Raw genomic sequence first — 18,113 nt, forward strand, 5'->3', positions numbered from 1 at the left:
TATACAGTGGCTTGAAATCTGTTTATCCTTCAGTTCCTCATCTTCATAGAGAACGTAGTTTATGGTTGCTCAGAGCGCTTTGGAAAGAAGGTGGAAATGGCGCGGCCACAATTTCCACATATTTTTTAGATGCTGGGAGCAGGGAAATCTATATAGAGCGCCTTATCGTAGTATTGTATTGTACTGTAGTAAAATATCGATATTTGGCACCAGATATCGATTCTGGTTTCGCATGGAGAAGGACAACGATATATCGTCATATCAATATAGTGTCCCACCCCTAGTTTTTACTATCACTTTTATTCAGTTGAATGCATCCATGCTAAATCAAATGTAACACTTTTAAAAATTCTTAATTATTTTTTTACTTTTTAAAGACATTAAATGGTAGTTTATCAAAATTTCCACAAAAAAAAAAAAAACATTTTAAAATGTATTTAAATAGAAAACTTTATTTTAAATTGTAATAGTATTTTGCAATATTTAAATTTTACTGTTTTTTTTTTCATTAAATAAATGCAGCTTCGGTGAACTTTGGATTTCCTTGAAAGGTATCTTAATAACTTTTGACCAGAAGTGTACATAAACTTTTACATGCAATAGTCTTCACAAAGTAAATTCTAATGTGAAAATGACACTCCCTTAATTTATTTTCACACAACATACATTTCCATAATTCCTCCTCTGTAACTCTCACTTTTATCAATCCAATCGATTCCTGATTCAATTCCTAAAGTTCCTCCCTATCTTTTTCAATTAGCAAAGAAAAAGTACTTCAACAGTGTTTTGCACATAGGGGATATTTAAAAAAAAAATGTACAGATTCAATGTTAATTAAACTCCACCATACAAAGAGTGGAAATACCATTCCATTGTAATGAATTTATAGATAAAAATAGCGATCAAGAAGGTCTTTTCACATCATTTACTAATAAACAGGATTGGTGTATGTGTGTACTGAATATGCACACTGGTGTTGCTGTTCTAAAGATGCCTACACACTAGAGAGTTCTTACTGAGCTTCATTTTGATACAGCAGTGTCAGTTTGAGAATTTTGTTTGAACTGGAATCTAGGCAAGTTGACCCTTCCCCGTATTTGTAGCCAGGTCTTACCGGGTCTGTGTGCTTTGGGCACGGCCATGTTCATGACCCGGCTGGCGTCTTGTGGTTTGGGTGGGGAAGCTGTGAATCTGCAGATGCCTGACTCTGACGGCGTGCTGGACGTCAGGCTGTCTGTGTAGTCATTGGTGCCGGCCGTCATCTGTTCGGAGGATGTGTCTGAGATGAAACATTCTGTGATCGTGAACTTAGCGTGTCGCAGCTGTTCCTCCATCTTAGCATGTTCGTAAGCACGGGCTAACTCCTCGTACGTGGAGGAGGCACTTTCTGTAGACACCATACTGCTGCGAGCACGATCTGTGAGAGAGAATGCACATGGCTTTATATTTCACAAAGCTTTTGTCACATTATCACTTTATATGTGATTTATATACTTTAATGTTTAATTTAGGCTTTTAGTCACATACTATAAAGACTGATCAATGGACATACATAGAGCACATCAAATGTGTTAAATGGACGGCCGATCATGCTTTCACACAAGCACATCTGTGCTTCCACGAAAGGTTTGTTTTCAATGGATGGAAAAAAATGATTCAGACCTGAATACTTAAATTTTTTTTTTATTTACGTTAACATGTAAATATGGATGGTCATGTGTTATCGTAATCTAAACAAAGATTTTCAAACAAAACTATGCTCTTTATGGACTGGAGAGGGAATTTTGCAACATAGGCTCATTGGAAAATGTGCTTCTAAATGCATTTCTGGAAAACTGAAAAAATGTACCTATACATACAGAATGAAATGCTGCAGTTTCCAGTTCAAATAAACAGTAGAGGCAGTAAAACTCAGGAAACTTTTATTCCTTTTCTCACAAAGTATGATTTGCTGGACCACAGCTTCAATAAATAAAGCCTAAATGTTGCACAGTTACTTAAGTAATATCATGTTATGAATTTTATATTCAGTAGGTTTGTTCAGTAGCTCACGCAGTATGGCGTTCGACTTGAGAGGTGAAGAGCTTGGGTACGAATCCTGTGAATCTACGGTTCCACAAAACAGTTCAAACCTGCATATAAGTAAGTTAAAATGGCACGGTTGCATAAGCAAATCTGTTTTTGTTGTATTGGGTAGGTTTAGGGTTGGGTTTGGTGTAGGTGATATTTCCAACACGATAGAGCAGTGGTTTGCAAACTTTTTACAGCGGCGTACCCCCTGGGGCATTTAACATTCTTTTGCGTACCCCCTCTCTTCCACTTAGACCGCACCTTTTCTATTAAAGGACAATATTTGCCCCCTTAAATTGATTTAAAGATGCAATTTTTACCTTTATAGAGGCAAATATTTTTTATCCTTATTAATTGTATGTCATGTTTTATGTCATATTCTTAACATTCCTTTAAGTGTATTATTAATATAATAAATAAAGCAATAAATGATGGCAAATCGAAGTGATACTTGTAGATTTAAAAATAAAACCACCAATAGGTGGCAGCAAGTCGTTGTCTTAATGAGCCAGGCGTCGCATCATTCATTCATTCGTTCATTCAGTAACGAAGCCAAATGCTGTAGTTATGAATGGGTTATTAATCACTGACTCTCCAAATTGTTCAAAGGCGCAGATTCGTTCACTAATGAAACACCACTGTATGTTGCTTGGAGACGCCACCAGATGATACAGATTTTGTTGGAACTATTATTATTTGTTGCAAAATAGAACAAACATGACAATATTCTGTTTAAAATGTAGGCTACATTTAAAATGTAAAATGTTCACTTATTACTTGCTTTTTCTTTATGTTGAACTGTTGTAAAAATTAATGGCACTTTTGCCTCTTTTGGATATTCAGGGAAATTTGCATTTTTGCTCGTATCTTAATAAACATGAAAACAAAAACACACACAGATTGTGTCTGTATCAAAGAGAGTTTAAATCGATCTCAGTCCATGTCAATATTTGCTATAAGTGAAGATCTACTTTAAAGAAACATTGAACAGCAGCGTGATTTGCTAAAGCAGCATATTCAGCGGGCATCCTATCACATGCACGCTGCTAGTGTGGATGCAGTCAGTTTTGACTGCAAAAGATAAGGGAAGCTGATTGGATATCAGGAATTTGACCATTTATAGCACTCACATTTTTCTGTTTATACATTAGAAGTGGCATTTTGCTTGTCAGAAATACATGTTCGGTTTTAATGTTACTTTAAGTAGGGGTAGAATTAAATGAATGTCAAAACTCAGAATTTTGTTCGGGTACCCCCTCCGTCACCTCCCGTACCCCCAGGGGTATGCGTACCCCAGTTTGAGAACCACTGCGATAGAGCATTAACTTTTAGAAACACTCCCTGGATATTTGAATTATCAACCACCGTATACGTACCTGAAGCAACATAATAAAAACACAGCAATGCGTACCTATGTCAACATAACAAAAACGTGCCAGGGTCACATATTGAACCTGAGTTTTAGCGCCACTCACTGGATGTTTGAAACTGCCTCGAACCGTGCAGTAAGGGACGTGAAAACAGTGTTGCAGAAATGTATTAAGAGCCACATATTTCCATGTCTGAATGTTACAGTGTGTTTTCATAGAACATCGAACTATTACAAAAGTTCCATTTATTATTTCATGCATGATTTCTTTAACTGAAACAGTTGGCTGTTACCTGTGTCCTGAGAGGGACTGACACTATAACTGTCACTCTCTTTGTCCACTGAGCCCGTGGCGCGGGGTGTGGGAAGCCTCCAGTCAGTAGTGAGGGTGTGTGAGGAGACGGGAGGGTGTGGTCGGTTCAGGGTCCACTGGCTGGCGTATCGACTGCGTGTGGCGGGACCTGCTTTAGCTGTGCGACGGGCAGTGGGGTCTGAGGAAACAGAGACATACAGTATACGTTAATACGGCACAAAGTGACCAGTGTAAAGTGAACCAAATCTCTGTCCTCCTTTATGAAAAACTACTGTGGTTATACTATGGTGTAGTGATGGTATCAGATGATGAAACCGTGGTGCTTTGTTATGCCAGATATAAAGTTGAAGACAGAAGTTTACATACAGCTTGAAAAATCTGCAAAATGTTAATTATTTATCCAAAATAAGAGGGATCATATAAAATGCATGTTATTCTTCATTTAGTACTAACCTGAATAATACATTTCACATAAGATGTATAGTCCACAAGAGAAAATAACGGTTGAAAAGGGTTCAAATACACAAAAATGCTGGAAAACCAAAGAATTTGTTGGACCTGAAGGATTTTTCTGAAGAACAGCAAGGAAATTTAACTGTTCAAGACAAGCAAGGGACTCATAAACAACTATCACTAAAAAAATCAAAATCAAAAAATCAAAAACAACACAGTATTAAGAATCAAGGAGATGAAAACTTTTTAAAAGGGGTCATTTTTATAAACTCAACTATTACTTTCTCTTGTGGACTATATATGTAAACATCTTTTATGTGAAATATCTTATTCAGGTCAGTACTTAATAAACAATAACATGCATTTTGTATGATCCTTCTTATTTTGGTAAAATAATTAGCATTTTAAAAGTTGTTCTTTTACACATTTGGAACTCCATAAAAAAGTCATGGTTTTGAATGACATGAGGGTGAACATGACAGAATTTTCATTTTTGGGTAAACTACTTTTTTAAGTCAATGCTGGCGAATCCACCTGAATCATCAATGATTGTAATCACGACCTGTGTCAGAGAAATGCTCCTCTTCAGTTAAACCATTCATGTGCTGTACATGTTATTCAAATCATAGGACTGGATAGAGGCAACCTCAATATTCTTTTAGGTCATACTCAATGGCATGATGTGAAATGAATGCATGTTTATGATGATTATTCAGGATAACGGACAGGCAAGAGGTGCATAGGACAATACATTAATCTAATACATTGAGGTATCCAGTTCAACTTTAAAAATTCTAAGATGATGATTAATACCATGTCTTGATTGCATTACAGTTCCATATCACTACTGCACAAAGATCTTTGATTACAAAAAAAAAAAAAAAAAAAAAAAATATTTTCCTATAATTAGTAAGACAGTACTGGGGATTTATACTATATATTATACTATGTACCATTCAGTACTTTTATTTTTAATACGTAAGCATGTTCAAAAAGAAGCTTTATTTTTACTCAAGTAAAATATAAAATAAGTACTTATAAGTTTACTGGTCTGGAGTAATATTTCATTGGGGTATCTGCACTGGTGCTCCTCATTTGGGAGTCACACTGGTGATCTTCACGGTCAAAAGTGACCGGACACCTGAAATGTAACTTTTTTTCACCCCAGGAAAATCAATGGAATATATTTTTGTTCAATAATATATATATTTTTTTATTTTGTATTTTGAGATAATTTCATTGCACTAATTGATATTTACGCGATAATTATTATGAATTTCTGCCCACTGAAAATACTAAAAAAAAAATTACAAATATTTTTTTTATGTTACTTTCAATGAATGTCAAACACAGTGTATAACTAACCTTGTTTCTATTAAGTCATCTAAACAAATAGGCAGCTTTATGAGAAGTTATGACATCAACATAACCAAGCAGACTAGTTCAGTTCTTACTTGTACCAGGTCTAGCGTCAGACACGTCTACTAGGGGTCCAGTGGCCTGAGACAGAGACTGGTAATGTACTGTATGGGTGACGGTTGAGGACTTCTGTTTAGATGTTTCTCCAAAGTCATTGTCCGTCAACAGCACTGTGGAGCGGTCATCTGAAAGACAGAGGCAAACAGGTTAATTAAAGTAGAGAAGATCACCATCAAGCTATATACTGTTTCTGAGTGGTGGATGTTATTGGCTTTTTTTTTGCATTGCTAAAGAAAAGTAATAGCACACCTCTGCTTAACAAGCCACGTGATTTGAGGTGGTATCATTCATGCTAGCACAAACAGTACAAGACAAGTTTTGAGAGTTTTTAACACACAAACCTTTCCAGTTTCAAACTCCCAAATTAACTGCAAACAAACGTTGTTTTGGCCTGATTTTCTGGGGAAATTGTCACACCAGTTCGGTCTTCAATTCCGCTTGAAGGATATCAGGGCCTTTAGGGAAAGGTAAACTACTAATGTTACACAATGGTCTCTTACCGATTGTCTCCATAGTGTCTCTCTCCTCGATGAGTAGCTGAGCACGTGGGATATCGATGTGCATCCTCAGAGTCTGCTGCTGCTTGTTCACAGTGTCTGGTGTACGTGCATTTTTACTGGAGATACATATCCAAACAACATAAAATAATTACATGCGCTGCTTTATGACAAAGTGCACTGATTTATAGGCCAATACTATTACTATTGTAATCTACCTCATTAGCATCTCTGCCAGGCTCTTTGCATCTGTTGAATAAAGAGAAATTAAAAAGATATGAATTGCAAAATACTGTTTGATATTAAGAAATGAATCAGAGTATCATCAAGTAGGTATGATGTTCTGTTCACCAGATACAGCATCTGTCCACACACCTCGTAATCTCTTGAGCCTTTGCTCTCTTCTTCTCCTCCTTAATACCAGAAGAACAATGAAGACCATGGAAATTGCCACCAGAATGCAGATGATTGTTACCATCATTTTAAGTCCCTCATTGCCCTGCCTATTCTCCTGGCTGGGGTCCACAGTCTTTGGCAATGGAGAAATTGTGCCTGGAGATAGAAGATCGAGAAGCTGAGGGATGAGTTTGATTTTTAAAAGTCTGGTCAAAACCAAGTTTTGATTGATTCGATTCTTAGTTCATTTCTACTGGTTTATGGTGGTTAGTGTTGATTTAGTGCTGGTCTAAGTTAACATCGCCATACTGTTCTCCAGCAAAAAGTGTAGTGCTGTCAAATGATTAATCACATCCAAAATAAAAGTTTTTGTTTACATAATATAGGTTTGCATACTGTGTATATTTATTATGTATATATACATACACACGTACAGTATACAGGTATATTTAAAAGATATTTACATGTATATATTTATATTATATATAAATTACTTAATATATAAACAAAAAACATACACATTAAACACATAAAAAAAACTCACACACACACACACACACACACACACACATATATATTATGTAAACAAATACTTTTATTTTGGATGCGATTAATCACGTTTGACAGCACTAAAAAAGTGCTGGTTAGACAACAAGATCTTATGTTAGCTGGAAGTCTTGCTGGTTAATTCATCTAAGCAACTGCTTCCAAAGACTGAACTGAGACCACATTGATTTCGACCCTGTGTGGTATTATTAGATCTAGTACTCACTGCCATCCATGTTTAGAGTGGCGAACAGAACCTTCTTCTCTGCTGTTCCTGCACTGTTGCCCACTCTCATCTGGAGCTCGTACCAGGTGGCCTCCTGCAGGTCATAGAGAATGTGGTTCTTGGTGAGAGAATCTCGCTTCACCATGGTCCATTTCGTTGTGTCCACCGGTCGATATTCCAGTGTGAAGGAGTCGATCGGACATCCGCCATTGTTCCAGCCAATGAGGTTGAGCTCCACACGCGTAGAGTTGATACTTGAGAAAAGCTCATGATCTTTGGCGAACTGTGGCTCTGATAATGTGGAGAAGTGAGAGATAATATAACTCAGAAGTTAGAGAAAACTGTCAATCTTTGATTGCAAATGATAATTAATGATCAAATCTATGGCCTAAGAAGTTATTTAGCAGGCCGTTTTATTTAAATGACTTAACAATCCAAGATCAACAATCCCATGAAACCAAAATAAGAAGTAGGACATTGGTGTGTCGGAAATTGCCCCACTACACTCATTGACTATTCCCTACATTACTCCACTAATATAGCTCACTTTAAAGAGAGAATGAAAACAAGTCAGCAAAACTAGACACTAAGTGAGCTGGAAGGTCTGCATATTTTCTACTTGCTGCTTTAATAATCAGTTGACAACTAGCTTGCATAATCTCAATTTAACTATTAACTAAATAAAATGAACTTACACCAGTATGGAAGAGTACATTGGTGGTACTCTATTACAGTGCACCACAGGTGACACTAGAGTTATTGCAGTGCATTATAGGACCGAATTAGTGGATTTAATAATGTCCACTAGGTTTTGGACACCACTACAAAATGGTTGTGACACAAATGGTGCACTATGTAAGGGTATAGTGGGTGATTTCGGACACATCCCATGTCTGTATGCTAGTTAACTCCTAGAAATAAATTAAAAGCAGACACAGTATACACATTCGAGGAAAACAGACAAAAGTACTGATGACATGCTCAGGGGTGCATACAAGTTTGTCTTATTAAATGTAATCTGGAATAAGAATGACTCTCCACATTAATTAGCAAGTAGCAAATCATGGCTATAATCGGAATAGCATGCTAACATACTGTTTCAGTAAAACATGTAAAACATTCATCATGAATTAATGGCCACTAATTCACACATTTTTATTCATTATGTTTTTAAAAAAATAGTGTTCTCAGATTTAGTTAATGGCCATTCATAAGAAAAGGACCAAACTTTAACATGATCTCCTAACATGTTTCAACTTGTATGTAAACACGCCAATCAAAACTGTATTATAAACAAGTGGTTTTATTTCAAAGAGGTTTTTGTACACCTCGCTCATAATTGCTCATAGCCTGCTTTGCATCAGCAGCAGGTTACAATTCAGTGAGGCTACCATTCAGTTATTCAGTAGTCATGAATTTTAGCCACTAGTGATGAGCATAAATAACTATATATTATAAAATATTCATACCTTTCCCATGGGTTTTAGCTTCAATGATTTCACTGATGCGTCCAGGTCCAACTGCATTTTGTGCAGTCAAAGTAAATTTGTACCATGTACCGCACTTCAGGTTTTCTAGACGGTAAGACCGCTCACTGGGGCTGATGGAGAAACTGCCCCACTCTTCACTGTTATCCTCAGAGAACTGCAGAATGTAGCCTGAACAAAGAACACCACACCACTTTTAAAATAAACCCCAAATGCCACACTTAATTTTATTCACTTTTATGGGCGCTGTAAATTGATACAGAGCACCTACTATACAAACCTGACCTTCAAGTTTATTAAAATATTACAGTGTGTGAAATAAATCTCAGTTTAGAGCATTTGACAGGTCTAGGTGGATAGTGTTCCATATTTGTCACACAGTGGAAAAAAAGTGGATGAATATATGGAATATAAATATCTGTGCAGTCTAACCTCTGATGGAGCTTCCTCCATTGTCTCCAGGGATCCAGGACAGTGTGATAGAGGTGGTTGTGGTTTTGGTCACTGTGAGGCGTGGTTGGTCCGGAGGTACTGAAACATTTTGAGATCGAACACAAAAACAGTGTCAGCTACTAAAGGAGCAGTCACATTGTTCAGTGAATTTTCAAGGATGCAATCCAGCCATTTCATAGATTTCCCCATGAAGATTTTTTTTTTATTATCTGATGTCATACATACCTTGGACCTGAAGGTTTAGCATGATCTCATCCGAACCCCAGTTGTTACTGGCAACACATCTGTAGTACCCAGAGTCCTCTGCTTTGACGGTGCGAATAACAAAGCTGCCATTGCTGTGAGCACTGCGGCGACCATCGATTGAAACCGGAGCTGGTGTCCCATTACTGTATGAAAACATTATCAGTTTCATAGCAAGTATGATTCACAAGAATGAATTCATCAGGTGTTTGCAGACACTGCACTTCTGGTGTCTTTATTAAATGAAAACAGTTTGACAAGACTTACAAAATGACTATATTATTAAAGGATTAGTTCACTTCCAGAATAATCATTTCCTGATAATTTACTCACCCCCATGTCATCCAAGTTGTTCATGTCTTTTTTCTTCAGTTAAAAAGAAATTTTAAGGAAAACATTCAATGATTTTCTCCATGTAGTGGATTCCAATTGGAGCCAACGGGTTGAAGATCAAAATTGCAGTTTCAGTGCAGCTTCAAAGGGCCCTACACGATCCCAGCCGAGGAATAAGGGTCTTATCTAGCGAAACGATCATTCATTTCCCAAAAAAAGAAAAATCTATATACTTTTTAACCACAAATCCTCATCTTACACTAGCTCGACCTCACACATTACATAGTTACATTGGAAAGGCCACACCTGAGTTAGGCGCAAGTACAGACCAGTGTTTACAAAGTGAACTTGCAAAAAAAAGTCAAACACACTTTACAAATTTGGTAAAACAACGATGTCAGACGATTTTGAAGTTTGAGGAGAAAATTAAATTGAGTTTTTCGCCCTACCTACCTTTTTTAACCGAAATACAAAGACAAAGAACTAACTTCGCTTGACCTATCCAACCTGAATACACAATGCGTGAAGTCATCGCAGAGCTAATGCAATATGAGCATTTGTGGTTAAAAAGTATATACATGTTTATTTCTTTAGAAAATGACTGATTGTTTCACTAGATAAAACCATTTTTCATCAGCTGGGATCATGTAGAGCCCTTTGAAGCTGCACTGAAACTGCAATTTAGACCTTCAACCAGTTTTCTCCCATTAAAGTCCACTATATGGAAAAAAGTCTTGGAATGTTTTCCTCAAAAACTTTAAGGTTCTTTTTGACTGAAGAAAGAAAGACATGAACATCTTGGATGACATGGGGGTGAGCAAATTATCAAGATTTTTTTATTATTTATAATCAAGTGCAACAGTGTTTGTCTGGCCAAAACAGAAAAAGCAAAGTATGTTCTATATATATATATATCTAAATGTTAAGAATATAGAAATCAAACATACTTTCCCTTCAGCCACTTGATGGTTGGAGGAGGGTCTCCGACTGCCTTGCATGGAAGGACAATGTCCCTCATCCAGGGGGTGGTCACAGTGCCGCTGAACGTCAAGATTCGTGCAGGGGCTAGAAACCAACAATGCCATCACAATGGTGGACAAAGACTCTCATACAAACTCTTCTATATCAAATTGGTTCTGTTAATGTACAGTATGGTGTATCCCGACTCACATACTTCTACCACACACTAAAAGTTACAGAAACGGTGATTGATTGCCACAAGCCAGTCTTGCATACCTTTAGCTTGGGGCTCTACGGTGATAATTTCACTGGCATTCCCACGGCCCGCCGCAGTGACGGCCACAACCCAAATGCTGTACTGCCAGTTCTGATTCAGGTTGGTCAAGCGGCGGAAATAAACATCAGGTGCAGCCTCAAACTCACTGATCACCTGTAATGATACCCAATTAAAAGTTTTCATGAGAAAAAAAAAATTATATATATATATAATTATATAATATATATATATATATTATATAATATATATATATATATATATATATATATATATATATATTGTTAGAAAGCACTGTGATTTATACTCTACTTTGCTTACTATTGAAGAAGAAGAAGAAGATGAAGCTCTATGCATTAAGCAATAATAAACATTGAAACTACATTGGCAAATGTAATAGGTCATTCAAGTATCCCAAACCCATAGCCTTTTTGTAGGAGCTACATGGTAAAGTGTTCTCTTACTTGTTTCTCAACCTTGTTCCTGGAGGCACATCAACTCTACACATTTCAACTCTACAAATCCAACTAATTACACATCAGGGTCCAATCATCAGCTCATTAGTAGGGACTTGAAGACCTTAAATGTATAAGTCAGATAAGGGAAACATCCAACATGTGTACTTATGGAGCCTCCAGGAACAAGGTCAGGGAATCACTGCCGTAATACCTGAGAATTCAATTTAAGTTTTGTTCAGTTTTGGTGAATTTAAATAATTAAGTTTGGGGGGCTATGCGGAGCTGTGCAAAGTCACAAAGAGCTGCAGATATGCTCACCGTGGGGTATGGGTTGGAACAGAAGACAGTGTATTTCCGGATGATTCCATTGAGTTTGAGTGGAGGAAGCCAGGAAACAAACACCACCGAGCTTGTTGAAGCAGCTGCCTTAACTCCAGCTGGAGGGCCAGGAACTGGTTTTAGCAGGGGAAATAATACAATTTGTTGAGGAGAAGCTCTAGAAAAGACACCTTGTATGCTACAAAGGAAGTGACCTACAGATGTTCTATTCTAACTTCATAGAAAGCTGAGATGTGTGATTTCACACAATTTCCCAAACACTCCAATCACCACTCTCCATTTATACTGGTTTTGTCATTGGGTTCAGATATCTGTGCAATGAGCAAATGAGTCAATCTACAAATGGCTTACTTGAGGCAGTATACCCCACTAGTCAACTTGAAACAGCCTGATTTTGCTTTGGATTCCTGGTAATGGTTTTTGTTGAGTTCTGTTTCACTTATTGATTAAGAATGGAAGATTGGTAACAAACAAACTACTTCCTCTGACAGTTCTCTCCAATTCCCAGTCACTGGAGAACTGTAATAGAATGAAATAGTATGCAATTTTGGGACTGACTTTAGTGTGGGAATATGTATTAAATATAATTTATATATATAATATATAACCATTGATAACATGGACTTGGGGCTGGTAAATGAAAATTGTTTTATTGTTTCTGTAGATTAAACTGAGACAGGGGAGTCACATAACTTTTGTGTAAAATAAATAACATGTCTCACCGTCCTCTTTGGTGCGTGTGTAGATCTGCTCGCTACGGACTCCGTCTCCAGCTCGAGTGAAGGCCAGGACCTGGATACTGTAGTTGGTGTATTTCTCTAGCCGTTCCAAATCTAGTGAAGGCTTGGTGGTTGTGATGTTCCTGATCTCTCCCAGTTCTGAATGGGGAAAAACACACAAATGAGATCTTTATTAGCTCAACTGTTTCTCCTAGATCAAAATGCAAGTAAATGGAGACTTATGCATACACTAAATGATCCCCCTCCCCCCCATTTTTTTTTTTTTTTTTTTTTTGCTCCTTAGAAATTTCACATGTCTCTTTTTAGAGTTTCAGCAGTGTCTCAAAATGTGCTAAGATTCGCCAAGATACCAACGATTTATATATCTGAGTTACCCCTTATTATAATTTGCAATGGACAATTAATTACTTTTTGCATAGTCATCAGTCACTGTGTCCCGTATAATGCTAAAATATACAGACTGCTGTCTCCATTTTTAATTTTATTTTCACCCTTGAATCTGTACATCAATACCTTATTGTAGTTCAATTATTAATGGCTCTGCAGTCCAGCCTGGAAAATGGTGCTCCCTGTTACTGAGATTCAGGTACTGCATGTATACAGGGAATGTGCATACTGTCCATAGTATGTGGTGCACATTGTAAAAACAGTGTGGATAGAAATGATAGGCACATTCTTTGAATTGGTGCACCAAAGGAATGGTAACACCTTCATCCAAGAAATGACTCTGTAAGTCACTTTGGATAAAAGCATTTGCTGAATAAGTGACTGTAAATCTAAATGTCGCCAATTTCACCATTAAGTATTGTGCTTCTACTGTAGATCTACTGTCCCCTGTTTTTTTTTTTTTTTGTAATTTTCAGTCTTCTAAAGCAAAGCCACCGTGCCCTCTAGAGGTCTGAGGCAGAAATGCAATTGAATTGATAATGCATGTCCAAAATGTACTGTATCACTTTATAATAATGTTCATGAGTAAGTCATTAAAACACAGTATAGTGCCTGACAGGTCAGTATTTCATATACGTTAGAAGATGCACATATATCCTATATACCATCAATCATATTTTCATGACATTAAAAATGTACTTATGAAAGCCCATTTTTGTGTCTTTTGGAGATACTCTGTACAAACAACATACATCTCTGAAGTACCTTGAAGCACTATGTAAATAGCAGAATGTATGAATTTGAAATGTACTATGGTATTACCACCTGATGCCATCACTATACCATGGTACACTGCTACAGTACTTTTGATAAATATCAAAGTATATGCAAAAATTATAAATTTTTGATAACTATTTGCAAGCATATTGATGATGTGTAAGCATGCACATCATTAGTAATTTTGTCACAAAAATATTATCAATTAAAAGTTCTTACAAAATATTACCCATAAAGTAATTCATTATAGACATACTGTTTTTGTCAAAAGGTTGGAAGGCACAGAGGCTGCAATTATTCAACAATACAGTAAAAAGGTCATATTAAATTTTAAATAATATTTTATTTTACTATATTCTAAAATTAAATTCATTCATGTGAATTATCAGAATCCTTATTCCAATCTTCAGTACACATGATCCTTCAGAAATCATTCTAAGATGCTAAATGGCTGACACATCCTGGAACTGAAACCCAGGCCTCTGTAAACTAAAACAATAGAAACTATCTATAAATATCTTTATCTATGAATTAGGAATGGGAAACTGGGGGGCACATCTGTGTGCTTCAATAATTATGCATAAAAGTAAGAAAATCTCTGGAGAAAATGAAAGGGTCATAACCCTGCCTGACCTCCATCAGGTAGGTTGGCCCAGTAGATGACACGATATCCAAGCAGCATGCCGTTGAGCGCTTCTTTGGGCAGAGCAGACCAGGACAGGGAGATAGTCTCAGGGGTTGCAGCTGTTGTCACAACGTTCTCAGGTGGGCGACTGGGCACTGCCAACGAAAATAGAATAGAGTTAGTCAATAAATGTGATATTATCTATCATGTAATCACAAAATATGTATGTGCATTGCTATATCTTACAGATAAAATTTCAAGCTAATAGATGAGAGTGATTAATTAATTAAGCTTCAAATTAAGTCTCTGGGGTTTCATGCCACAAAGCAAAGCATGCAAATGCATTAAGAAAACACAGCGACTAACCGTCCTCTAGCGTGGTGATGGTGATTTCCTCTGAGGTGGGACCCATGCCTGCCCGATTGGCTGCTTGCACCCGCACCTCATACTGGGTGTACTTCTTCAGGTTATCCAGGGTGAGGGTTTCAATGTCCCCTGTGGTGTCTACATTGATGGTGTTGTATTGTGGGCTGCCCCCTGTCCCAAACTCCCGATAACACACTTGGTAGCTTCGGATCAAACCATTCTGCAAGTGTTTGAGGGGGGGCTGGAAAAAGAATAGATATTGTAACATCAGAAATTCTTAGATTCTCACAAACACATGGCTGAATTCCAATTTCCTAAAGTAAGCACTTCTCTAGTGATGGAAAAGTGTTGGGACCTACAACCACTTTTAACTTTTTAGATTTATTTAACAAACTGCTGTGACAGTTTCAACATCCAATTCCTTACTATATTTCTATACTCTATTCATTCACCAACAGGAAATATCATCATTTTTTTTTAGTGTATGGGTTTGTGAGGCAGAGGCCATTTAGTGGCTCTGTTAAATAAATAAATAAAACCCCACACACATCACAACAGAAGTGGCCTATTTCCTTGGAGCAAACAATTGAAATATTTTAATAACTCAAAACCATACCCAAAATAACCCACAAAATACTAAAAAAAAAATAAAAAACAAATGATACATACTGTATTTTTTATTTTATTGTATTATTATTATTATTATTATTATTAATAAAGAACTCATGTAAGAGCTTTAACAAAATATGATCTTTACATTTTTGCTTTTTGGTGCTCCAGAATGCTGCCTTGATATATGTATACCTCCACTGTCACCTCAATTTTTGTTTTATTTTGAAGAGGGTGTAGTTAAACATAATTTTCTGTGATAATTTACATTAAGCCACTACTGTTAATATAGCTTAAACCCAAAATATTCCTCAAAAATGTAGCATGATTTAGCCAGCACAAATTCCAATTTTGCATAGGTTACTATAGCAACACAAGTGGTTCCTCAGTTGTACCTTCCATGTGACTTTGATGCTTTGGGATGAGATTGCTTCCAGCTGCACTTCTTGAGGAGCGCCATCAGGTGCTGGACAGAGAAAATAATGGACTGAGCCACTAGGTGGCGGCACAGATAATAAAATGTCTGATACTACAGAGAACTATAGAAAAACCTCACAAAGGCTCACACCGTTTTCAGTTGTAGGAATACTCACGTGCTTCATCTGTGGTGATGGTCAGCTCATTGCTCGGTCTGCTTTCGCCGATCTGGTTTTTGGCGAACATGCGGATGTTGTAGGTGGAAGCAGGGTGGAGTTCAATGATGGTGGCCTGATTCAGCTGAGGGGAGACGTCTTTGGTCATTTGAGATGAGGCCCATGGAGCTTAAAGAAATACAGAGTGACACAAGAGGCTATGTTTAGGATTTAGTAATATAAAAAGATACCAAAAATAAAAACAAACCAACAAAACCACTTAAAGTTTCAAATCAATGTAACAATCAAAGTTCATTCTATGTATGACTGACACACAGATTTTAGCCAATGTAAAAAAAAAATGCACATTGATGAACAGTCTGATTTATTAACTCAAACTATTTGTTTTATATCTATTCGTCTTTTTTCATAAAAACAGATAGTTTCAGTCCAAGATGCTGATTGGCTAATAAATACTAGCTTCTAGCAGTTCTGAAACACATCATATATATAACTGCATTACAACACCTATATATTACTCTATCAAAAATACTTGTCTTCAAGAATATATATAAATAAAAAAACCTCATACATGATTTGTTTTTATAGTTGATGTCATATCCTGTAATGGGGCTGTTGCCATCAAAGCCCATTGTCCAGCGAAGCGCGATGGTGCGGTCCTTTACCTCTCTGATCTCCACCTCGGGAGGGTCCGGACGATCTTCGGAAAAATGTTGGTAGAGATAAGACAATAAATAACATACGTGATCATTAAAAATGAAATAAAACAAGAATAGAATTTATTGCATCTTGAATTCAACTTTACCTTGTACTATCAACTGAATGATTCCTTTATCTTCACCATAAGAGTTAATAGCAATGCAAGAGAAAAAGCCAGAGTCTTCTCTGACGGTATGCAAGATCTGTGAAAAAAAACAGATGTCCAAAATGTGATAATTTGATACATTTTGGTTAATGCTATGGAATACTGGATATTGCTCTGGAAGTTTTGCTGTTCACATTCCATTCGTTCATGGATAAGAATTGTTTTGACATAATTTCATCATTTCATTTGGATGTTTATGAGTCAGGTATAGTCTTTGGAACTATTGCATTTGAATGATTATATGTATTAGTGTACAAATGACTCCAGTAAAGCCTTCTACACACTGCACGATTTTAGCTATCCTATAAGATCATTGCTGGTCACACTGTGCGACATGGATCTAATAAACTTGTGTGTGACATGCATGTAGACTGTACAACGCATGTTTCTATAGAAGAATAAAACGTCATTAGCATGTGCTATTGGTAAACAAAAAGAGCATAATGAATCACACTTTGACAGTTGTAGTTTTTATGTGTGCTGAATAAAAGTGGAAGTGGTGAAAGTGGAAGAAATAAGAGCTTGAGGTAAGCAGTTTTATGTTTTAGCGCCATGTCACGTTGATTTCATGTCACATTTTTACTGGTTGGTCAGTAAACGTGGGTCGTAACTGCAAACACACTGCATGTGATGATCATGCTGAATTTCTGACACTGTCAGAAAATTATCGTAGGCTATCTTTGGTCGCAAGACTGTGACAACGGCTGTCTTTGAACCTCTCTCACTGTACGACACAGGACCACCGATTAGGAGCCACGATCACAGAAATCGCCACGATTGTTTCACAATGCCAATCTTTTGTCTGGGACAGCCAAAAATCGTGCAGTGTGTCCAATTGATTTCTCATGAATTTGCAGAAACAAATATGAAAAAAAGAAATTCTGCACACATACACATTCTTACTAATGACTATGTGTGAGTATTCTTTTGTGCAATGTTAAACCAAACAGTTGCACAGATCTGCAAAACTTTGAATAATTCTTACTGGAACCATCAAGTGTTTGTAGAGCTTCTTTATACAACAAGGTAAATATGTCTTTTGTTGATTTATTTATACATTTACATTTTATGGATTTTAAAATATATTGCCATTTTGAAAAAAATAAATAAATAACCATCACCAAATTAGTGCTTTTTGTGTTTATGTACTGTGCATGGCTTGAGCTATTTTTAAAACAGCATACCACTACACTGTAATTTTTTTTTATTCATAAGTTAAAAATAAAACAAAGATTGTTGGAGTACATTTGAAAAG

At 36.6% G+C, this 18,113-nt stretch overlaps 1 protein-coding gene across 2 annotated transcripts in view; it reads right to left on the reverse strand.

Annotated features, from left to right (window-relative positions):
• The window catches only part of dscamb (Down syndrome cell adhesion molecule b), a 142,374-nt gene that overhangs the window by 8,268 nt on the left and 115,993 nt on the right, over positions 1–18,113 (reverse strand). Inside the window, exons 13-32 of one of the 2 annotated variants that reach the window (XM_042739094.1) lie at positions 16,799–16,895; positions 16,565–16,693; positions 15,994–16,161; positions 15,796–15,866; positions 14,792–15,032; positions 14,434–14,580; positions 12,619–12,774; positions 11,876–12,009; positions 11,102–11,255; positions 10,813–10,930; positions 9,515–9,678; positions 9,269–9,367; positions 8,819–9,007; positions 7,350–7,640; positions 6,557–6,733; positions 6,400–6,430; positions 6,185–6,300; positions 5,666–5,809; positions 3,733–3,930; positions 1,115–1,417 (exon numbers count right to left, since the gene is read on the reverse strand). In XM_042739094.1, the coding sequence (XP_042595028.1) occupies positions 1,115–1,417; positions 3,733–3,930; positions 5,666–5,809; positions 6,185–6,300; positions 6,400–6,430; positions 6,557–6,733; positions 7,350–7,640; positions 8,819–9,007; positions 9,269–9,367; positions 9,515–9,678; positions 10,813–10,930; positions 11,102–11,255; positions 11,876–12,009; positions 12,619–12,774; positions 14,434–14,580; positions 14,792–15,032; positions 15,796–15,866; positions 15,994–16,161; positions 16,565–16,693; positions 16,799–16,895 (3,127 nt within the window). Of the gene's footprint in view, positions 1–1,114; positions 1,418–3,732; positions 3,931–5,659; positions 5,810–6,184; positions 6,301–6,399; positions 6,431–6,556; positions 6,734–7,349; positions 7,641–8,818; positions 9,008–9,268; positions 9,368–9,514; positions 9,679–10,812; positions 10,931–11,101; positions 11,256–11,875; positions 12,010–12,618; positions 12,775–14,433; positions 14,581–14,791; positions 15,033–15,795; positions 15,867–15,993; positions 16,162–16,564; positions 16,694–16,798; positions 16,896–18,113 lie in introns of both variants that reach the window. The other variant, XM_042739093.1, reaches the window with a different exon arrangement.

Source organism: Cyprinus carpio, chromosome B15, assembly GCF_018340385.1.
Source record: "Cyprinus carpio isolate SPL01 chromosome B15, ASM1834038v1, whole genome shotgun sequence".
NCBI classification, from domain to species: Eukaryota; Metazoa; Chordata; class Actinopteri; order Cypriniformes; family Cyprinidae; genus Cyprinus; species Cyprinus carpio.